Source organism: Condylura cristata, unplaced genomic scaffold (assembly GCF_000260355.1).
Source record: "Condylura cristata isolate star-nosed mole 26May11 unplaced genomic scaffold, ConCri1.0 scaffold00034, whole genome shotgun sequence".
NCBI classification, from domain to species: domain Eukaryota; kingdom Metazoa; phylum Chordata; class Mammalia; order Eulipotyphla; family Talpidae; genus Condylura; species Condylura cristata.
The window spans coordinates 2,676,461-2,699,648 of record NW_004567135.1 but is presented as its reverse complement, the minus strand read 5'-3'; the positions used below and the strand labels follow the sequence as shown (position 1 = coordinate 2,699,648).

The following is a 23,188-nucleotide window of genomic DNA, read 5'->3' as shown; positions in this document are numbered from 1 at the left end:
GGGGCTGGGGAGTCCCAGGGGTTCTGGGGTGGGGGGCTGGGGAGTCCCTGTGGGTCCAGGCCAGCCACATACTCAGCAGCTCTGAGTCTGCTCCAGCCAGCAGCTGATAGAAGATGTGGAAATTCCTTTCTCCTTGCAGTTGCTTCACCACTCGGGATTTCTCAAGCAGATCTGACGAGATCAGAAAATAATGTCCTGGGCCCTGGGAGGTCCCCTTGGTCCCCTGGAATTCTGTCTTCCTCCTGGGCACCCCTGGCGGTTGGGTGGGGCTGGGAAGTCTCCCCAGTCCGCCCTTCCTCCGTTCTACAAAGGGGGGTCAGCAAGAGGACCCCATGGGGGTGGAAGAGGGAGGAGGGGTGAGCGCCCGCGGGAGTGGGGGAGCACCTACAGTTTGTGATGACGCCGCCCAGCGGGGCCCCCTTGAAGTCAAACTCCACGTCCATGTATTTTCCCTGCAAAGGCCAGAGAGACGCCGGTTGGCCCCGTCCGCCCAGGCCCTGCACGCGCCTCCCTGTCCAGCCCTCCCCGGCCAGGCTGGGGCGGCCACTCACAAATCGAGAGGAATTGTTGTTGCGAATGGTCTTGGCGTTGCCGAAAGCTGCAGAGAGGAGGAGAGGGCCCTGAGGGGCTGAGGGCAGGGCCTCGTCCCACCTCAGCGTGCTCAGGCTGAAGGGGAACAGGGAGGGAAAGGTGGGGCCCGGACGCCAGGGGCGCTGGGCCCTGGGGCGCTGGGGCTGGCAGAGATGGAAGCTCTCACCCTCCAGCACCGGGTTGGACTGAAGCAGCTGCTCCTTCACGGAGTTCACCTCCTCCCCTTTCTCGCAGACGGCCGCCACGTACGACATCACCAGCTTGCTGGCCTCTGCGAGAGAAGGAGAATCAGTTCTCATACCCGGAGCCCCACCGGCCTGCAGCCTCCCCTGCCCCCTCGGAGCGGGGTGAAACCCAGGGGCGTGGCAGGTGACAGGTAAGGGCCAGGCCCGCTTGGCAAGAGGCGGCCTGCCAGCATGACCCCACGAGCCTCACCCGTCTTCCCGGCGCCACTCTCGCCCGTGATGAGGATGCACTGGTCTCGGTCCTGGCCCCGCAGGGACTGGTACGCCATGTTGGCCAGGGCGTAGCTTGGGGGAGCAAGTGGGTGACGGTGAAGGCCCAGACCAGGCGCCTTTTGGGCCCATTTCCAGAGGCTCGCTCAGCTGCCCTCCCCCTTGGCCAGACCAGGGCCCTGCAGCCTCAGGGGAGGGGGGGTTGGGGGGGCTCCAGAGGGCCAGGGAGGGCGGGGCAGCTGGAGGCCCGCCTCGGGAGGACGGAGGAACTGGGTGTCTGAGCAGGAGGGGCGCAGCCCGCCTCAGCCCCTCACATGTGCGGCTTCTCCTCATAGAAGGTGCAGTCTCGGTACTTCGCTACGAACTCCGGGCCGTAGATGGGCAGCTGCTGGTAGGGGTTCACTGAGATCAACACGCTCCCGATGTAGGTCTGGGGCCGGAAGACGAGGAAGTGGGCGTGAGGCCGGGCGGCGGGGCCAGTGGCCTTGAGCACCGCGGCCGGCCCCGTCCACTCACATAGATCTCCTTGTTTTCGAAGCGTAGTTGGAGGTTTTTGAGCAGAGACTCCTGTGCCAGGGGCTCCAGGAGGATGAGGTCCTCCACCCCGACGGAACGTTCCAGAAGAGCCATATCCAGAAGGGTCGTCGATCCTGGGGGGCGGGGGGTGTTGGCGGATGGCTGCCCCAGTGTAGGACGGGAGCTGAGGGCGGAGGCAGGAGAGCTGGGCCTCTCTCGTCCCCACCGCGTCCTGGCCCTCCAGAGACCCCAGTCTAGCTCTGCACTGGGTCACGCCAAGTGTGGGGGGCTGTGGAGCCCCTCAGCAGGAGGCGGCCGGTAGGCAGGGCACGAGTGGACAGGCCACCCTCCCCTGAGCACCTGGCGGGGGAGGCGCCCTGGGCGCACCTGCGGGAGCAGCACTGTGCTCCCAGAGCGGGCTGGGAGCCGGAGCAAACTGCCCAGGCCCAAGGCTCTGCCCTCCTGCACCGAGTCCTGGCAGGGGCCCAGGTTTGCCCCAGTTCTCCCACCTCCCTGGACCCCAGGCGGGATCTCAGGCACTGGCCCCTCCCCTTCCCCCGTGCTCCCCCTCCCTGCTGGTGAGATTCGTGTTTTAACGGCCTGGGAGAGGACTAGTGAGAGCGGAGGCCGGAGCGCCTCCACAAAAACCTGGAATGTGCCTAGAAGATCAGTGAAATTTGTCTCCCCAGAAATCAACAACTGTCAGGTTCTGGAAGCGTCCCCATTTTTCTAACTCCGGTTTGCGCCGTTCCTAGAACCTTCTGCCATGATCCTACCCAGAGGGACACACCCAGCTTTTCAGTGACTGTGGAAAGGCGAGTTGAAGGGGCACAGGGCGTGTGCTCCGAGGGGCCTCGAGCCGCCTGGGGAAGCCCCAGTCCCGGTGTCCCCGGTGTCCCCGGCTGAGTGGGTGGGGAGGCGGGAACAGGGCAGGAGTGTTAGTGCAATGGTCAAGGGCACTCCCTCACGGGTCGGCCACATCCTTCTCTGCACCATACCCAGAGGGGGGAAGGGAGGAAGCAGGTGGCCAGAGGGCTGCAGGCTCGCTCCTCCACCTCCCGCCTCCCGCCTGCCTCCGGGAAGAGCATGGAGCTCGGCCACTCCACTGGGAGCAGGAAGCCGGGCGACCAGAGTGCAGCCTCCCGCGGGTCAGGCGGGCCCAACGCTCTGTGCACCCTCATTCATCTGATGCCCACGGCCCCAAAAAGCAGGCGCTGTCAGCACCCCCTTCCCAGGAGACCGAGCAAGAAGAGTGGGGAGCTGGAGTGGGGCTGGGAGAAGGCGGCTGCAGCGGTTGGGTTTCAGGCCCGTGTGACTGGTTGGAGGTGGGCGGGGGCACAGGAAGGCGGCAGGCAGAGCAACGAAGATGTGAAGGGGCAGTCAGAGGTCGAGGCAGGACTCACCCAACACCCGAGCTGGCGTGCAGCGCCACTGTCTCGTGGAGAGCGGCAGGGCAATCCCAGCGTGGCGGAGGGCGCAGGACTCCAGGCCCCAGGTGCCCGAGCCTGAGCTACCGGGAACTGTCCATGGTGTGGAGCCGGAAAGGCTGCCCTCCCCTGCTGCCCTCCTGCAGCTCCTCTTCCAGGGGACCCTGTGCCAGTGGAGCCAGAGAGGCCGGAGATTGCTGCTCAGCACAAAGTCCGAGGCAATTACGGCTGGCCGAGGGTGTGGCTCGCTTAACCCTTCCCGCGCCCAGGGCCCAGAGGGAGATGCCCTTGGCAGAGAGCCTTTGCGGCCACCCGCGCTGCGGGCTCCGTGAGTCCGTACTCCATCGCCCCTTGAATGTGGAAAGGAGACACACGCAGTGGCAAGTGACCGAGGGAAACTCCCCAAATTCAGGCATTCGCCAAAGAGGAGCGAAGCTGGGGCGTCTTGCTAAGCCTGGGGACGGCGCCTCCCTCAAGCCTCCCTCGCCTGTCTTAGGGGGTACAGTGACTTTCATGCAGAACTAAGCAAACAAGTCCCCAGATTCCTCTCCACTTTCCTCCCCATGAACCAGGCCCCCACAGCCGGGAAGACCAAAGTTGGTAAGAACTCCTGGCGTTTGCGTAAGCACAGATTCACAGCTCCCGCCTGGTCCTCTCACTGGACCCCATCACCCTGTGAGGGGAGCAGTGCAGACACACGGCCACCAAACGCCAAGAGTGGAGCCGCGCGCTGAGACGCCAAGGGCCCGCGGGGGCCTGGCCCTCCGTGTGCATTTCCAGCCTAAGTCCCTGTGTTTCTAATTCCGGCCCCTCTTCAGCGTGAGGGTGCGGGTGCAGACCCCCACGGCCGTTCACTGGCCCTGGCCCGGCTGGAAATACCTGCCGCTGTCCCTAAGCAGCTTGCAAACCGGGGCCCTCCCTGGTGGGCAACAGGCGAGGATGCAGCGCTGCCAGCTGGCCGCAGCTGCTTCAGTGCAAGTTCGATCCCCACCCTGGAGCTGACCCACAGGGCGCGGCAGACCTCTCCTGACCCGCCCGCTGCTCCCCTCAGCAGTGTGCTTCCTCAGTGGGCCTGTTCTGCTCCCTGCTCTGTCTCTGGAGAAGCCTCTCAGCGCCCCTGCAACTCTGGCCTGTACCCCAGCTCTGTATGCAAAATCAAAAATTATTAAAAAGAAAGAAGTTTGCAAGCCCCTCATCCACTGCAGAGAATCCCGACACAGAAGGTCCCCGGTCCCCACGCCCCTCCATGCACAAAGAGCAAATTGAGTAATTACAGACACTTAGCTGAACAGAGACTTGATCCTCCAACGTCCAGCACAGCTGCTTGGCTCAAGGTTCAAACCGGAGCAGCACAGTGCGCCAGCCTCGCCCATCCGCAGCAGCCCATCTCCGCCCGCTCTCACCTCATTTATGGCTCTGCTATATGCAGCTGTGAAGGGAGTAGGAAGGTCTGGGAAAGAGAAAGTTGAGTGCAAGGGGCATCAGCACGTCGTCTGGGTGCGGGGAGCGTGTCCCGAGGCAGAGGCACTGCAACCGGCTCACAGCGGGACCGACTCAGAGAAGCCGCGTCCTTGGCGCTCGCCAGCCGCAGCCACCTCGCAGGAGTTCGACCCGCGGCCGGCCGGGGAGGGACCCCAGGGCACAGCAGACCTCGCCTGTCCCCCGCGGCCCCTCAGCAGTGGGCTTCAGAAGCAAAGGCACGAACGTCACAGCTTGGTGGCACCAACCATTTCTCTGGTCATGGGATTTGAGTGCTAGAGCTAGGGAAGTTCTGAGCAAACTGGGAAGAGGGGTCACCCTAAATTAATAAGGTATGGAGACACACCAGAGTCAGCGGGGATTTTAAGACCTGTCGAAGCCTCCTTAGCTGGGGCACAGAGGATGCGGGAGGTGGGGTCTCCTGCTCGCAGGAGACTCAGAAGCAGGTGGAGGTCATTGGTCTCTGCACTTGAAGTGTGAAGCCTCCTTCCTCCCGCCCCCATTAAAGTTTCCAGTCCAGGGCCCTCCGTGGTGGTGCGGCGGGTAAAAACGCAGCACTGAGAAGCTAAAGCCACTTCCGCATGAGTTCGATCCCCGCCTGCCCCGGAGGTGACCACATGGCGCAGCAGACCTCCCCTGACCCGCCCGCTGCTCCCCTCTGTATTTCAGTGGATCCTCCTGTTCTGCTCCCCACTCTGTCTCTAGTGAATCTTCTCCCCCGCTGCACCTCTGGCCTGTACCCCAGATCTGTAGGCACAAATAAATAACTCAAAAAAAAAAAGTCTAGTCCTTTAAGGGACATACAGAGGTTCTGGGAGGGTGACGGAAACCCACCAAGTCGTGACTATGGAAATGGTGGTGACACCTGCATTCGGCAAAATCCAGCAACATTTAAAACCAATAGATTTTATTGTGTGGAAATTAAACTTCAGTAACACTGGCAAGGAAGAAATAACCCCAAATCCTCTGGTTTCTGACAGCAGGTGGGCAGCAATCGGATGAAAGCGATGCACACTTGTTCATCCTTCCTGGTATAAACACTGTAAAAAAAAAAAAAAAAGACATTACCCAATAAAACCCTAACTTCTCAGGCATGGTGGGGGAGACATTTGGGGGCCGAGGCTCTTCTTGATGTTCACAGATGACGTGGTGTCAATCAGTAACACACAAATCAGCTACTTGGTAAGCACAGGCAACGCGCTCACAGCTCAGCCGTGTTGCTATTCAAAGCAAAGTCCCGAGCCCGCAGCATCGGAATCACCTGCACTTCTCAGAAACCCAGAGCCTCGGCCCGCCCACTTCAGCATCAGACGTCTGCATCTTGACGAGCTCCTGGGTGCCGCCTCTGCGTGGCCACCCTCTGATCCAGCACACCTAAGTAATCGTTCTACATTTTTATTAACTCAGCCACGAGTGATCAATCCCCTTGCTCCCAGCTGCCTGTTATTTTTCAGGCGGGGAGAGGGCAGCATAAGCCTTTACCGTGCATTCATCTACATAAATTTACATGTGGTCAACAGCCTGTTTCTTTCTCCTTCATGGTTTCTGAAAAAAGGGACAATGGCTTTGCACGTAGCCCAGACGGCCGAGAGGGGCGCAGAATCCCTGCAAACGCTCCGGTCATCCCAGGAGCAAAGGGAAGGGCCCGAGCATAAAGGAGGGAAAGGACCAGACGTGCTGTGGTAGCTGGGCCTAGACATGACTGAAGTTCTTGCGGGATGCTTTCGTTTGACGTAGAACTGGGGTGTAAACCAGAGGCTGGGGGTGGGGGAAGGGGACTCACCAGACAGAGGGGCGCAGAACAGGCAGGAGAGGTCTGTTGGGCCGAATGTGGGTCAGCTCCCTGGCCAGGGAGAGAGCCCAGGCCCAGCTGAGGCTTAACCCCGAGGCACCAGGGAGGCCCCTAGTGCTCTCGACAGCCCTTTCCTTCCCTGCACAAGCCCCGGGCCCACATCCCAGCGGCTGATCCACAGGTCGCCTCTCACCCACGGCTGATCCACAGGTCGCCCCTCACCCACACTGGTGAAAGGAGAGATGGTTCGCGCCAAGCACAACCCTCGGTCGCTCCCTGGACCAGGGACAGTTACTTGTTTTCTGGAGCAGCCACATGGTGCTGCCTGCTGCTCCCCAAGGACAGCCCTTTAAGACTGACCTCCTGGAGCCAGCCAACCTAGGGACGGAAGTATGGAAGGAGGCGGGGAAGGAGAAGAGTGAACTAGATGGAGGCAAAACCCCATTGCTGGGGCCTCCCTGCCGGCGCGGGGGTGAAGTCTCAGCACTGTCACCAGCCGTTGCAGCACGGCCTCCATCCCTGGCCAGCGAGTGACCCCCAGGGCGCAGCTGACCCCTCCTGTCTCTGTTGCTCCCCTCAGCGGTGTCTCTCAGAAGATCCGCCTGTGCTGCTCCCCGCTCTGTCTCTGGTGGATCCTCTCACACAACCCCCCCACCTCCAACCTGCACCCTAGTTCTTTTATGCATAAATAAATCTTTAAAAAGAGGGAAACCACTCGTCTTTCAGTTTATTAAAATTCAGCTTACAAATCTATGCAATGCATATGAAAAAATAAACACAGCATCATCTTTTCTTACGGACGAGTGGAGGTGAGACTCGTGGCAGTCACCCCTGATCATCTCGTCCTCTGAAACATTCGTGCACTTTTGCTTTAAATATAAGTGACAAATCTTTTTAAAGAACGCTAAGGCAGCAACAGTCTAAAATCTCGGCTGCGGTTCCCCACTGCCAGCCGCCATTGGGAAAACAGGAAGCTGAGGCCACCGCCGGGCCGAGGGCGCCAACAGCTGCCTCGCCTGCTCGCATCGCGCACGAGGACGTTGCAGCGCCGAAGAGAGTTGAGGGAAGGTGCTGTCACCATTTTCGAGTCACTGTCAAGAGTGGAAATGACGCACATGGGAAGAGGCAGTTGTGGGGGCCCGAGGTCTCACATGCTGTGAAAGTGCTTGGCCAGCACCCCGGGAACCCCCGGCTGGGATGAGCGCTCATCTCGGGACCAGGCCCCGTGCCCCCGGCGGGCCCCAGACTCTGGCTCGCGTCACGTGAGGCTCCGAGACACTCTCCTCCAGGGCAGCACCCGGCCCCGGCTGAAGCAGCGATGCCAAGTGGCCCCGGGAGCTCAGTGGCACAGGCCACACCACCCCCCGCCCCGCCCGAGGAAAACCCGCCTCTGCTACATCAGCACAGAACCCAGCTGGCCTCTCGCGCTGCCGGTGGTGGCCACCCGTGGCCAGACCTCTCCGAGGCAGCAGATTTCCGACGCTGATGCGCCCCTGCGTCCCGGGGCCAATTTAGTTTGCTATTTGCTAAGCAAGACACATACGTGGCTTTCGACATGGCTCCCGTGTCCAGCTCACCCCAAACCCCTTCGATCCTTCTTGACGAGATCAGTCTGAGGAGACTGCGGGAACTGCAAGAGCTGTAGCTGCCCGAGAGTAGTAAGGGGGCTTCAAGTAGTGACGGGGCCAGCGGGCCAAGTGGCCAGGAGGGAGACAAGAGCGGCCCTGAAGACTGCAGTCAAGCAGTCTCTGGACACAGCGGGCAGGGATGCGCCGCCCCACGGCCTCCAGCGCAGCCTGTGACCCCAGCCAGGGGTGGAAAACTGGGTTTGACCTTACTTATCCCAAGCTCAAATACGGCGAGAAAACTGGTCTTGAGCTGGGAACACTATTTCACCAGGTGTTCAGAAAACAGAAGAATCTTACTTATTTCACAATCCTCCTCACTGAAATGAGACACGATTCAATCAACGATCTGACGCGCCCTCCTGGGGCGGCACCAAAGGCCCAGGGAAGAGCCCCGAGGACACCTGGACCCATTTTCCGACTGACTCATGCTCCAGTATGCTACATCTCAGTTTCTATAAACGAGGCAAAATGCCGCATTTCAGCAATTTCAACAGTTCTTTGTGGAGGTGACAGTTCACTGGTGCGTAATCTCCACAGCACAAGGGACCCCTGGAGCGCTCCTTTCTCTGCAACTCCAGCCACAAGTTTGCCCCAACATTGCTTTTTTCACTTTCACTTTCTGCTATGTCTATTTGCTGCCAACTGAGGGAGCTGTCACTTTAAGGCAAGCATAAAGCCACAGGAGACGCCAGCGGTACTAGTCACTGGTCAGAGGGTCGTAGACAGCAACGGAGCCGAGGCCTTCCCAGGTCGGCTGCTACCAGGCGGCCGAAGCGTCACTGCCGCCTCCGGAGGAAGCCGTCTGCCTTCGCCAAGGTGCGGCGGTTCAGCCCGACATCCTTCTCGCCAGCGCCTACCGTCCTGGCGGAGCGGTGATACTTCTCTCAGAGGTATAAGGGTGAAGATCACAGAGAGCAAAGCAAGTAAGAGACTTTGGAATACGCTCCCTCATAAACCAAATTGCTGGTTTATAAAAGTACTTGCCCATGGCACAGGAAGTTGAAACTAATGTCACTGTAATAACAGGCAAGGCTTTCTGGGCACAGTTGCGTGACCCGTTCTCAGGGGTGTGCCTGACCCCTCTGTGGGCACCCAGAGGAGTGTATCCCGAGGGCGAGTCGAGGGGTGCGGACCTACAAGCTGTACGTTGTATCAAACATTTCCCAGAGAGCTGCAGGGCTTACAAAGCAGCCAGATTTGGGGAAAGGGTTCAGGTGGAAAGACTGGAAAGGAGAGGCCGAGGGGGCCACAACAGTGGCAAGAAAAGTCGTGTCTGGATCCCACAGCAGCGTAAAGACAGAGGACCCACCGAGAGGAAGATGGTGCACCTGCGGAAGCGTTCCAACTCCCTAAACAAGATCACTTCTCCGAACTAGGAGGAATAATGTCCTGAGCTAGGCAAAGAGAACATAAGAAATGAAACAAGGCCCTCCCTGGTGGCGCAGCAGGTTAGGGCGCCGCACCGCGAGCAGGCCGCAGCCACCTCAGTGTGCATTCGATCCTCGCCCCGAGGGGACCCCCAGGGCGCGGCAGACCTCTCCTGACCCACCTGCCCGCTGCTCCCCTCAGCAGTGTACTTTGTCCATCTGCCTGTTCTGCTCCCCGCTCTGTCTCTGGGGAGGACTCTCGCCCCCCGCACCTCTGGCCTGTACCCCAGTTCTGAGTGTCTTTAAAAAAAAACAAAACACTGGGCCCTCCCTGGTGGCACAGCGGGTTGGAGCACAGCACTGAGAATCTAAAGCTGCTTCCTCATGAGTTCGATTCCCGCCTGCCCCGGAGGTGACCACATGGCGTGGCAGACCTCTCCTGACCCGCCCGCTGCTCCCCTCGGCAGTGTACTTCGTAGATCTGCCTGTTCTGCTCCCCGCTCTGTCTCTGGTGAATCCTCTTGCCGCCCCTGAGCCTCTGGCCTGTACCCCAGTTCTGTGTGCACAGATAAATAAATCTTTAAAAAAAAACAAAACACTTCACAGGTGAAAAAACATCCTCCCTGAAAGGGCAACAGGGGCGAGGAGGAATGGAAGAGGGACGAGACGAAAGTAAAAGTGGAATATGAGCCCTCCCAGGGAAAGCTGACGAGCGAGCCCCAAGAAGCAGGACTCAGAACACTGCTGGCCACACTAACTCAGAGTTGCGTAAACAGCTCCTGGGCCTCGTGGGTGAGGACAGGCGAGGACCATGAAGGGCCGATGGGGCTTGTCCTTCCGGAGCACTTGATGGCTCTGGAACACGAGTTTGTTGTGTTTTTAAAGACATCCACTTAAAAAACAACACAGATGAAAATCTATTTTCTTTTAACAGTGAACACAAGACTATTTAAAAATGACCGAAATAAAAGCTGAAAGGGGCAGGGGCAGGTTTGGGCCTGTAGATTTCTTTCTGGAAGAAAGAGCCCACAGCCTGAAGCAGACGGCACGGGGCCAGGCCTCAGTCTGGGTGCCAGCCCCAGGCAGAAGCACCACGACTAACCAGCAGGAGCCAGGCTGCCGGGGGAGCTGCGGCTGTCCAGTGTCTCTGGCAACATGAGGGCAGACAGCTCAGCCCGTGGAAGCCACCGCTGCTCTGGCCGCTCCCTTCCAGGGCCCTGCGAGGCCACCAAGACCACTCCCAGCAGGCCGACTCGGGTCTCCAGTTGAGCTGGGGTCCTGGCACCGCCGCTCCCGTCCAGAGCCACGGAGCTGCTCCCTGCAGAGGCGGCGGGCCCCGAGGTGCCGAGTGAGTCCATGTGGAAGCAGCCAGTGCTCGCTAAGTCAGGGAGTGGTTCTGTGTGACGGCGGGGAACTGGGAGTCTGAGTTCTCTTCCTCAGAGCTTTCGTCGTCGAAGTCCTCCTGGGCAATGATGCTCCCCAAGCCATACTCCTGCTCATGGACAGAAACCTCATTCGGCGTGAGGTGCGAAGAGCCTTCCACAAAGTCAGCAAACCTGGAAAAGAGAGGACAATACTCATCAGGGACCAGTCTCTGTCCTTTCTGGTCATCCCTCAAAACTAGCACAGCCTGGAACCCTTCTTATGATCACAACCCAAGTAATACCGAAACGAGTCAACGTCCATTCTTACCCAGGCAAAAATAGACTAAGGCAGGAAACGAGGGAAAAGGCAAATGGGGTCATAGGCCAAATTCCCTGCAGGCCCAACCTGCTTGATAAACACGGGGTCTACCCACCTCATTATGGAAAAGCCGCGGTTCCTCTAATCACCAAGTCCTGATAAGGAGGTTGAGGGGCAGATATATGTGCTTCCCCAGCCCATAAATGTTATGTCACCAGGATTCCAAATTAGTACTTCACATACTCATTGGTAAAACTGCTCCCAGATAAAAGGAAACAAGGACCCTTCCCACAAAAACTCAAACAAAACCTCAGAGAACAATGCAAAACCATAAAAGGGGAAACTTAACACGGTCCTGGGCTCTCCCCACCTTAACCTACACTCGAAGCTAAAGGAGACAGGCTCTTGAGGAACCAGAAAACAAGCCACTGCTCACCATGAGGTCGGGGCCTCCTCCCCGACAACTTCTAAATGAGCAGGGACAGCCACAAACGCAAAGTGACTGCTAGATGCGCGACCTCTGTTAAGACTCAAAGGTCGAAGTCACCCTGATAAATGCTCGGCCTACCTGGCCAGGAGTTTACCTCTTTGGAGACTGGATTCGAGAAACAGTCTTCCAAGCAGAGCAATCCGGACTGTTGCAGTACTTCCGAAGCTCCTCTAAGGCCTTCCGGGTCTCCCTCTCCCCTTGGGTCCGGTACTCTTCTTCTGTCAGGAGGCGGGGGGGGGCAGCCTTTTCTGTTGCCTTACACAACTTCCTGTGCCCACCAAAGTAACACCTGGATCGTTAGTGGGCACCTGCACCCGGCCTCCCCCCGCCCCCCCGCGGGCCGTGCCCACTGCAGGGCTTGGGCTCTGGCGTCGCGTGCCTGCCTCCTTCACACTTACTCAGGACGCGCGCACGGGACACACTGGACGGTGACTGTGATGTCAGACAGTCACTATTGTTCACCAGCGTGAGTAAATCATGTATTTTCTATAAGAAGGAATATCTTCTTTCCGATACATGGGAAAAGGATGAGAAAATGCCAGTAAGATGGCGATGGTCCCTGGACTCGGCTCCCCCAACTGAAGGCCTCATCTTGCCAACAGAGCCACCGTTACCTTCAGGAGCCCAGGCCTACTCCACACTCGCCATGCGCGCGAGAGCGTGCTGTGGGGCATCTGAAAGGAAGGGCAGCTCTGGGCAGCTCAGCCAGGGAAGTGGCCTGAAGTCGCCAGGCCCAGGCCTGAGGCGCAACAGTGATGCGCTCGGCACCACCTGGTGGTAACAGGAACACACAGCGCCCTACTAGATCCTTCTATCTTAGAGAACATCAGTGGGCTTGGTTAGCAAGATGCCCCGCGAGTCTGAAGCAGCCTTGGGAAGGGACAGAGGAGACGCACAGTGGACCAACATCTCCATGCACAAAGAGGCTCCGGGCCAGCCTGTCCCCTGGGCTGCGACAGCGCCCGCCGCCCGCCCGGTCACCGCCTTCCAGTCACCTGTAGGTGGTGCACAGCCACTGCACAGGCCGCTCCAGGTACTTGGCGCTCACGGCGGAGACGATGAGGGCGAGGGCGACGTGCGGGATCTGGACGCCCGCGTACATGAGGCCCAGGCCCAGCAGCTGCAGCGCCCACGTCAGCAGGTTGATGCTGCGCTCATTCTCCAGGGGTCCGTACTTGTAGCAGACGGCGAAGCTCAGGAACCCGACCGCCAGGATGTAGCCTAGGACAAGGCACCAGACCCACCCTTTCTGGATCTGACCCATAAAAGTAATTTGCATGAGGAACAGCAGGAAACACTCTCCGGCACCTTTCGGCAGGACAGTGCGGACACTCACGTGCTGTCAGCGGCCGACTGCGAGGCCCTGCTGGGGCCTATCCCTCCAGCTACCCAACTACACACGGCTCAACTGGCACAGTTAAGCCACATGTTGAACAATTCTAGAACAGACTTTAAAAACCCAATATATGAAAATCTAGGTTAATCACCTCTCAAAGGAATATGGATCACTGTCTATATGATCAAAACAGACTTCTTATAGATATCATTCACTGCAGGTGTTTCAGTTTTGTTTTGCGAAGGACGGGGTTATTAGGAAAAGAGGGCACAGAGAAGCCCAGCAGAATTCTACTTCTTAAGGTTCCCAAGTATATTTAAAATATCATTACATTAATAAAGTCAACTTCCGGCTTTTCAGAGAAATGCCTACTGTGTTAGAAGGGTGCTTACAAATATCAATAAACCAAGGCTTTATTCCTAGCATCATTCTGATTCTAGAGGTGCTAGAAATAAGTGAAGAACTATGAATCTTAATTAATAAGATGGTATAAGCTATTCAACTCCTCTCAGACCACCTCTTTTCATGATCAAGTAAAACAGTCGAAACCCCTGAAAAGGCAGGGCAAAACCAGCGCTTACCTAGCAGATACTGCCAGTAACACCTCCAGATCTCTTGTAAATTTCTGAACACCAGCTGAATGAGGTACAGAGAAAAGGACCAGCTTCCCACAATGATGAAGTAAATGGGGCTTCTCTACGGCAGAGCAGACGTGAAAGCAAAAAGTGAAGCAAGCTAGAACTATGACTTCTGTTTGAATCTAGCTCCGAGAAATGCCCCCCACCCACATCTCTTAAAAAAACAAAAACAAAAACGAAAACCAAACACCGGTCCTGCCCTTTAAGGCACAGTCTACAAAGAACACTGAGGGAATGAGATGCTCAGTAACCTGAAAGCCTGGCTGAGCCATCCGCTAGCAGGAAGGCAACCAGAGCCCCACTGAGCAAAGGGCTTAAGGGGTCCCCGTGAGGCCGGGTCCGGCTGCCAGCATGGAAGTGCTTGAGTCAAGGGAAGACCAGGACATCGACCTAGCGATCTTTGATGCAAATTTTCAGTGCTGCGAACTCCCCAATTCAGAGTTTGTGCTAAACAAACTCATCTAACTGCGGACAAGGATTGTTCTGTACCTTGGGCATCAATCTGGACAGCAGAAAAATGACGATTAGTAACGAGGCCACAATTCCCACACTCATCCCGGTGGAGTAGAAGAAGATTTGGTTCCTGCGGAGAGAAAACGCACTTGCTGGCAATGTGTAAGCTGCACGCACCCCAGCCCGGCCCAGGGGAGAAAGGTCAGCGCAGCGCCTGCCCGAACTCGAGGGAGCAAGCTGAAGACGCTGGCCCGCGGCAGTCAGGCGCTGCCGGGTTACCAAGGTGACTCTCAGACTGCACCACAGAACAGCCGGCCCCTTATCAGAGGTTTCACTTTGAGCTTTCGTTACCCACAATGAGCCTCACTATGAAAATACTACGTACAATAAGCTATTTTCAGACCACATTCATGTAACTTTATTACAGCACATAGTTGTAAGCAGCTTTATTATTAGCTGCTGTTCATCTCTTACTGCGCCTAATTTACAGTTACCACAGTTCTGTATGTGGAGGCAAAAATACAGTATATCTAGGGTTCAGCGTTACCCTCATTTCAGTGGTCGGGGGTACTAACGGAAAGCTCCCTGCTGCCCCTGGCTGTCCCCAGCTTCGACCTTCGAGGGCCACACGGTACCCAGGAGGGGACAAGCCTCCCTGGGGAGTGGAGAAGAGCACCCACAGCCCCCTCACTGAGCTCAGAAGTAAGGGACAACTCCCACAGCCCATTCCCGCCCAGCTTCAAGCTCCTGCTGTTAAAACTTCACTCACTACGCCGCAGAGGCTTCTGCTGGGTGAGAAGCCTGACCCACACACCGAGTCTCCGCGCAGGCGCACTGGTCTGCTCTGTGCTGGCGCCTGTGTTTGTACATGTATGTGCACCTGCTGGCTTTCCTGCTCAGCCAGTGGGCTCCTACCGGCAAAAAGAAGCAAGCGGCCGAAGTCTGTTCCTTCACACCGAAAGGCCCGGAACACCGCACAGCTCTGTGCGAGCCTTACACGGGGCCAGTGCCGGGCCTGGGGTCGGGGCTGCAGCTGGAGCCTGAAAGGCGGACCCTTGCCACAGACGGGCCGCCTGATGGGGGGCTTTGATTGTTTCCAATCTTATTAAACATGAGGGAAAAAATGGACACCTATGAAAGTCTCTTTAAAAGCCATCCGTAGGTAACGGCCCCCAAACTTGGGCCCTCCCGAGGGACACGCCCGGCCGCTGAGGGCAGGCTGGCCTGGCCACGTACCTGCTCAGCAAGTCTCCGCAGAAAAACAGTATAAGTCCGAGGAGGAAAACTAGGAAGAGTCTGGAGTCAAACCCTGAGGTAAAGAAAGATTTCCGTTCAACAGGGGAACCAGACAGTGTGAGGCATTATAAAGGCAAAGCCCAGGCCCTTCCTTGGGCGCAGCACTGGGAAGCTGCCTGCAGCGGCTGCAGCACGAGTTCAATCCCCGGCCAGGGAGGGACCCCAGGGCGCAGCAGACCTCTCCAGTCTCCCCGCTGCCCCCTCAGCAGTGTGTTTCGTCGATCTGTCTGTTCTGCTCCCCATTCTGTCTCTGGGGAGTCCTCTCACTGCCCCTGCACCTCTGGCCTGTGCCCCAGTTATGTGTGCATAAATAAATACATCTTTAGAAAAAAAAATAAAATGATAAAGGCAAAACCAACAAAATTGGCCAGCCACAGTAACAGGAAGCAGCACTGTGGACCTCACAGCAAGGCCGGGTGCTCTCCCCAAGATAAACAGGTCTAGCCTGGACTTTCCTAAAGGTCTTATTTTTATTTTAGCTACCCAGGGCAAAAGCAAAAAGAAACTTCCCTGGGACAGCAAGGCAGAGGGCCAGCTACGCTTCGTGTGAGTACCCACAAGGGGTCGCTACCACGCCAGGTTCTCAAGCCGAAAGTCGGGCTCAGGCTCAACTCACCTAGCCCTCGGGTCGGCCCAGCAGCCACTTAACTTCCCTGAAGCTACCAACCACATTCTGTGTCGACCAGGTCCCGCACTGGAAACCTACACTCAGACCTCACCAGGGGCCCAGGCAGAGGCCCGTAGCTCGGACATTCCCACAGCTTTCACCTTCAAGAGCTCCGAGTCCAGGGGAGGCCCGCACACAGACGGGGCGAGGTCTGTGGGTGCAAAGGGACCTCCACACAACCAGAAACGTGGGGCCGGAGGAAGAGGAGGGCGCTGCCCATGTCACAGCAACGTCGGAAACACTATTGCTCGTGGCGTGCCAGGCCCTTGTCATGACCAGCGAGGGGCAACAGGCCAGGCCGCCGTCTCTGGGCAGCCTTCCCAGGGCACTCAGAGTGTCCCGGCCCGAGGAGCCCCACGGGGCAGAGGCCCTCCTCCACTCGGGGCTCCACGTGCTCCTTGCTGGGAGCTGACTTTCGACCGCACCCTCCTCCTGCGAAACTCACGTCCTCACAGGCGCTGGTGTTCTAGGCCACGTCCTTGCCTGGGAGCACACACGTCCTACCCGCTGAGGGGCCCCAGGGGTCCCGCTCAGGGCTGTTGGCAGTGCCAGGAACGAGCCTCTCCGTCCTGGGGGGGGGGGCGCTCAGCGTGACCCCAAGTGAGGTTCGCTCGAGGCCTGACGGACTTAACGGGGCGGAGTCTCCCGGAACCGTCCGAGCGGGTCGCAGTCAGAACCCAGCGGGCCGCCTTGGGCTGGCGCCGTGTCCCTGCCTCGCCCCCGCGGCGCAGTGCCTGGCGCTGTGCGACCGCCACACGGGCACCACTTACTCCGGGTCACCGAGACACTGTAGTCGGTGTCGTCCTCCACCGTCTGCACCCTGAGGCAGGTTTTTGTGCTGTACAGCCCCACGTTCACGTAGGTGTCATTCAGCTTCTCTTTTAAAAAGGAGGAGAAGAAGTTCCAGAGGCTGAACTGCTCCAGCTCCTTCAGCTTCTCCTCGCTGTCCACCTGAGTGACTCGCACCAGCTTGGAGCTGTTCACCCGGATCTGCAACACAAGTCAAACGGGGCAAGAAGGACACGGGAATTTCAATTCTGGCCAAGGCAATTTTTTAAAAAGCTGCAGATAGCTGAGTGAGTAACCGCTGCGGCGCTGCACAGGGCTTGCGGGAAACGCGGCGCCCCAGGGGCTGAGCCCCAGCTGGGCAGACGACATCACACCTGGGGCAGGGCGCGGCTGGGAGAATCTTGCTGTTAACATGACCTGAATCTACTACTAGACCAGAACACTGGGGAGGCGAGGAGACTTCCAAGCAGCGTTTTCAGTAGTTAATTTACGAGCGAGAACACAAAGCAAAGGTCCAGAATATGAAGAAAATTATCAGCCACAAACAGCCCCAGAAAATTGAAAATGTTTCCCATAATGATGGCTGAGGAAGATTATCCTGTGTCACAAATCACTGATTACGGGTAAATGTTTGTTATAATGTGCACCAGATGGAATATGATTTTATCAATTAAAGAAAAAGGGAAAAACCCACAAACCCTCCCTTCTGTTTCTGATGTGCACAACAAATGCCCGTCTCAGTAACTATGCTCGAAGCAGCAGCAACATCGCCAAATGGGCCCATTTTGTTCAATCATTATTATAGCCAGATACTTGCTTGCCAGGTGGCTTAGCAGTGTGATGAAATAAATGAGACCAAAGTCTTTCTATCATGGGGAAGCTTCAGCTAAGGGGTCACAAAACATCTTGTGTAGGATGAAAATGGCGGACCAGCGGCGAGGCAAGCGTTTACATCTGACAGGGTGCAACAGTTTCCAGCCCAAAGGAGGCGTTAAGCCCTTTAAAAAGATGGGTGTGTGTGTGTGTGTAACGGGAGAGCAGGAAGCAGTTTCTTTGGGAAAAGGAAAAGGAAGTTTCACCTCAGTGTCAAGTTTTATAAGCTATTCAGAGAAAGAACACAAAGCATGCATACATGTGTACTGGTGAAATCGACTCCGGATGGCTCAATTCTAACAATGCTGTTAACAGCCCGTTTTAAAAATTTATACTTGAGGGTCTTCCCTGGTGGTACTAGCTAAAGCACAGCACTGTGAAGCTGTCCGCAGCCACCGCAGTACAAGTTCGATCCCCAGCCAGGGAGTGAACACAGGGCGCAGCAGACCCCCCCTGTCTCCCCGCTGCTCCCCTCAGCAGTGTTTATGACCATCTGCCCAACCTGACCCCCACTCTGTCTCTGGTGGGTCCTCTCAGCCCCCTACCTCTGGCCTGTGCCCCGGTTTTGTGTGCATAAAAATAAATTAATCTTTAAAAAGTAAAAATAAAATAAATATTGTGCTTGAGGGAGAGCAAGTACCAAAGAACCACTGGCCGTAGACAGAGTCAGAGAAGCCGCCCCGGTGCGGGCAGATGATCACCTGTATTCGTGTCCACACATCATGCCATTTGGGGGCAAGCATGTTTTTATAGCAGAACTTCTGGCTGGTATTGTTATCATGAACTCGGGACTCCTGAAGCATGACCACCTGGATCTTATTTCCAGCTTTGTGCAAAGAAAGAAATAAGAATTAAGCACAATATAACAAGCTAAAAATTGTAATTCATTTCCTAAAAAGAATCAAACTACCCGCTTTCTAAACATGAGGTTAAAATGTCAGCAACTGTGTAACAAGAAAAACCCAGATAAGAAAGGCAGAATCTCACTTCTGTCAACTGTAGGTATTGAAGTATGACAACTGGTCCTTATCCAAAATAGGCAGCAACCGGCATGCTGGCTTGTGAACCCTCCCAACACCCCGCGATGCTGGCACCCTCGGAGCCCCTAATTCGCAAAGGAGGAACCTGATGTTTAAGAAAGGCTACCATTCACCCCAAATCAAACCACTCGTAGTAGCCTGATTGAGGCTCACACCCCATTTGTTTCCCTCCCAAATAACCCACCTATTGATCTCTCCACCGTCCTGAGCAGGATGAACAGAACTGGCAAAGTTTCGCATCTACAGTACTGGAAGCAGACGCTAAGACCGCGAAGTTGCTTTGTGTCTAGTTTCCTTTCAACTCTCAGGTGCAGTACCACTCCTAGACAGAGCCACCGGCTCCTCCTGGCTGCCGCCACCCCCACCTCAGCGCCTCTCTAGCCGAGGTCTCAACCTCACGAGACGAGACGCCATTGCACAAGCACATGCCCCTCCGACCCTCCTGGTGCCAAGCCAGCCGCAACCGCTGCAGCACAAGCTCGAACCCCGGCCAGGGAGGGACCCCCAGGGCGCAGCAGACTCCTCCTGTCTCCCCGCTGCTCCCTCAGCAGTGTACTTTGTCCATCCGCCTGTTCTGCTCCCCACTCTGTCTCTGTGAATCCTCTCACCACTCCCGCACCTCTGGCCTGCACCCCAGTTCCGTATGCGGCTGTTCGCCTTTCACACATCTGGGGGGCAGAGTGGGCTTGACAAAGGAGGACCTGCGAGTATTCAGGGAAAGGCATTCCCAGGTACCTACAGGTGGCAGCTGCACAATCTTGTACATACATTAGAAAGCAGAGAAGTTTTATAGTATGAGAGTTATATCCCAATTTTTAAATTTAGTCTTAGTATAGCAGAAGAGGGAAAAAAGTTACCCTGATCATCTTAAGGGCCCCCGGCTTGGTCTAAAAATTAAAGTGACAAAGATGAGCAGGAGAAATCACATAAACTGACTTAGTGATTAAGTTTTTCATGATGAAAACTCTCAAAAGGAAAAAAAGATCCAAAGAAACAGACCTCTGTACTTCCATGCTGTGCCTGACGAAGAACAGACAGTCCTGAGGTACCAGAGCGGTGAGGAGCAGGAGGTGATGACAGCACTGTTGGAAACCTTGCAAGGCCTGTCACTAATTATTCTTGATGCACCCCGTTCTTCAGAAATAAGGATCCTCCTTTCCTCAGGATATAAGGAGGGTGCCTTGTACTCGAGGATTTTAATGGCTTGTTTCGGGGAACAAGGGCAAGGTGAGGAGGTTTGAGGGACCTTCCTGTTCCTGCTGTTTTCTCAAACTCAGTTTCAGATAATTGGTATGTCAAGGCGTCATGTTCTGAGGTAGCATGTCCTGAACCCACGGAGCAATTTCTCACTGGAGTTAATCTAATAGTGATCTGGATTTCTTCCAAGCCGATCTTTTGTAAAATGAAACCTTTTCATAAACCTGTTGACATCTGTCTCACTAGCAAGTCCACAAATACACTGACAGAACACCCACCACAAGTATAATCAAGAGCTTATTTTCTCCTGGAGAGTGTACAATAGAATGTTTATAGGAAGCTTAAAACAACTGTATTCACAAATTCATTGACATCTGCAAAAGCATTAGAAAGTGTTTTTTGTTTGTATTTTAAAAGGATGTATTTATTAGGGAAAGGAAAATTAAAAACAAGACACCTGTATAGACACAGATGGGGCTTCCTGGGAGAGCTACTGGGAGCGCGTTTTGTTTCCTTTGTTTTAATAAAAAGATGCTGACCAGGCCTTCCCTCGTAAAACAAGGGGTTAAAGTGCAGCACTGTGACGGGAGTAGCAGCCCCGCTTCAGCATGAGTTGGACCCCAGCCAGGGAGGGTCCCACATGGGGCAGCAGACCTTTCCTGTCCTGCCCATTGCTCCCCTCAGCAGTGGAGTTCATCAAACTGTCTGTTCTGTCTCCACTCTGTCTCTGGTGATTCCTCTTACTACCCCTGCACTTCTGGCCTGTACAAAATATATAAATCCTTTTAAAATAATAAAATAAAATTCTTCTATGACATTTTCCTCCCAAACTGTAACAATTTTATAAAAAGCACTCTCCCTGGTGGTGCAATGGGTTAAAGCACAGCACTAAGAAGCTCTCAGAAGCCCCTGCAGCACAAGTTCGATCCCCAGCCAGGGAGTGGAGCCACAGGGCCCAGCAGACCTCTCCTGGCCTGCCCGCTGCTCCCCTCAGCAGTATATTTCAGTAGATCTGCCTGTTCTGCTCCCCACTCTGTCTCTGTGGAATCCTCTCACTCACCACACCTCTGGCCTGTCCCCCAGTTCTTGTAAGCATAAATGAATACATCTTTTAAGAAAATAAAGGCAACATCTTTTAAAATTTAGTTTTTCCTTTTCCTGTATTCCATAGAATTACAAGTACAAAAATTATTACATTCACACATACATCTATACATACACACACCTCTTCAATATCAGTCTCATGGAAATCAGCACCTTGGCCAGCCACGTCTTTGAAAATTCACAGGGAAAACACACCAATCCCACCTCAAGGGGTAACTGGTGGAAACAGTCACTACTTCCATATTAGTTTAAACTGTTAGAAACATAAAATAAACCAAAAGACTTTAAATATACATGTGGTCAAAATGCTTATGTTAGAATCTTTGCTTCCAATAGGAAAAATTCATTCTGTTAAAAAGCAGAATGGGGCCCTCCCTGGTGGCGCAGCGGGTTAAAGCACAGCTCTGAGAATCTAAAGCCGCTTCCGCATGAGTTCGATTCCCGCCTGCCCTGGAGGTGACCACATGGTGTGGCAGACCTCTCCTGGCCCGCCCGCTGCTCCCCTCAGCAGTGTACTTCGTTGATCTGCCTGTTCTGTTCCCCACTCTGTCTCTGGTGAAGCCTCTCGCCGCCCCTGAGCCTCTGGCCTGTACCCCAGTTCTGTGTGCACAAATAAATAAATCTTTAAAAAAAAAAAAAAAAAAAAAGCAGAATGAATTCAATATCCAGGAAAGTGCCTTCTGAGCCCAAAGACCTACTTCTTCCTAGAAAATGCCTTCTTGGGGCTCAGTCACAATTTGCTTACTGTTTTTACCCATAAAGCAGCTATTCATTCAAAGGCTAACAACGTTGTATTTACTTATTATCATTACAAACCTACTTTTCACTTACTTTCTAATCAACATACATATCCAACATTCACAAGCAGACAGTAATGAAAACGACTCATAGTCTATGAGGACTGGAAAAGACCCTAAAAAGTCATGAAAGACACCCTGTTCTAAATAGAGGTAGCCCAGTTCACACTTAAAAACCACCTTTAAAAACTAGTATTCTAAACCAGTTGGCTTAGCAAAGAACTACTTAGTGGGACAACTGATTGCTTATTTGGAAACAAAATCTATCTAGATTCTCATTTCACACTAAATATTAATATAACTGTTCTAAAAGTAAAATAAAAAAAAATCAAGTTGTACCATGCACACACACAGGGTCAATTCCAGAGGGTTCTGTAAGCATAAAATGGAAACGAATCAGGATGATAAAATTGAGTGACTATATAAATCTTCCATTTAAAGATTAAAAAGGGTAAACAAATGGAGTTTGCAATACTTTACATGTATACATAGCCTTAGTACATTGCCAAGCTCGTACAAATTGAAGTTCAAGCAAAAAAAGCTCAACAGATAACCACAATCAGCCAACAACAAAGAACACATGCCAAAAATGTAAAACTCCAAACAGAAAATTTAAGTAGGAATCTTTAGGAAGATGCTCTCTCACAAATGCAAGAAATGCTAAGCAGGACCTCCCTGGTGGTGCAGGGTAAGTCTCCTGATCTCTCAGTAACCCTCATGCCAGGGATCCCAGGACAATAGCCCTCTCCTCTTTGGCCTGCTGCTCCCCACTCTGTGCCTGGTGAATCCTCTCACCCCCTGCATGTGTGGCCTACACCCAGTTTGTATGCACAAATAAATAAATCTTAAAGAAACGCAAAGTAAATTAAGGTACCACTTTGGAGCTATCAAATTAGCAAATCTGCTGACAGCACTGGCAAGGATGTAAGTCACTAGCTAGTGATGCTGCAGAGGTGTAAACAGGCACCTTTTCAGTAAGTATTGCCGTAAAAGTATATTGAAGCTTTGGGAGGAATGTGGGGACATGGTTGGTGATGACAGGTGGGTGAAATGGGGGGAGTGAATATGCTTTAAGATGAACAATAATGTAAGCAGATATATAAATGGGGGGGGGGAGTAAATAAGATTTTGACCTAATAGAACCATTATGAGAATCCATCCTTTAAAAAAATCCAAACGCAATAAAATATGTATATGGAGGTGTCCACAAGATGGACTTACAACAAAACACTACCCCTATCTAACAAAATGTTTAATTTAGAAACAGCAAATAAATGGCTTCTCCATAGAAGGAAGAGTAGTGTTAATGAGGAATTTTATTTTTTTTAGGGGTAGAAGATTTTGACCCCATTTTTTTTTTCAAAGATCCTTTATTCTTCCACAATATAGGATTTCTCTTACAAAGAGATATAGAGAAAAGCTTATGAGACAAAATCACATGACAAAACAAAGTATCTGGCAGACTCCAGGGAAGCGAACTGGATTGCTGACAGCTATATGAATGTAAAAATTTACCAATAATTGGCCCTCCCTGGTGGCGCAGCGGGTTAAAGCACAGCACTGAGAATCT

The 23,188-nt window shown here is 54.2% G+C and overlaps 2 protein-coding genes across 4 annotated transcripts in view; both read right to left on the bottom strand.

Annotated features, from left to right (window-relative positions):
* The window catches only part of MYO1A (myosin IA), an 18,497-nt gene extending 15,328 nt beyond the window's left edge, over positions 1-3,169 (bottom strand). Inside the window, exons 1-8 of one of the 2 annotated variants that reach the window (XM_012732611.1) lie at positions 2,966-3,169; positions 1,563-1,746; positions 1,361-1,476; positions 1,027-1,121; positions 758-862; positions 552-598; positions 389-452; positions 73-171 (exon numbers count right to left, since the gene is read on the bottom strand). In XM_012732611.1, the coding sequence (XP_012588065.1) occupies positions 73-171; positions 389-452; positions 552-598; positions 758-862; positions 1,027-1,121; positions 1,361-1,476; positions 1,563-1,676 (640 nt within the window). In that variant the 5' untranslated portion in view covers positions 1,677-1,746; positions 2,966-3,169. The remainder of the gene's footprint in view (positions 1-72; positions 172-388; positions 453-551; positions 599-757; positions 863-1,026; positions 1,122-1,360; positions 1,477-1,562; positions 1,747-2,965) is intronic. The other variant, XM_004692426.2, reaches the window with a different exon arrangement.
* A 2,268-nt stretch (positions 3,170-5,437) lies between these two features.
* Positions 5,438-23,188, bottom strand: part of NEMP1 (nuclear envelope integral membrane protein 1) — a 19,591-nt gene continuing 1,840 nt past the window's right edge. Inside the window, exons 2-10 of one of the 2 annotated variants that reach the window (XM_012732250.1) lie at positions 18,182-18,306; positions 16,589-16,808; positions 15,092-15,164; positions 13,892-13,985; positions 13,346-13,460; positions 12,424-12,649; positions 11,523-11,696; positions 10,358-10,811; positions 5,438-5,508 (exon numbers count right to left, since the gene is read on the bottom strand). In XM_012732250.1, coding sequence (XP_012587704.1) covers positions 10,634-10,811; positions 11,523-11,696; positions 12,424-12,649; positions 13,346-13,460; positions 13,892-13,985; positions 15,092-15,164; positions 16,589-16,808; positions 18,182-18,306 — 1,205 coding nt within the window. In that variant the 3' untranslated portion in view covers positions 5,438-5,508; positions 10,358-10,633. Of the gene's footprint in view, positions 5,509-10,220; positions 10,812-11,522; positions 11,697-12,423; positions 12,650-13,345; positions 13,461-13,891; positions 13,986-15,091; positions 15,165-16,588; positions 16,809-18,181; positions 18,307-23,188 lie in introns of those variants that run through there. The other variant, XM_012732252.1, reaches the window with a different exon arrangement.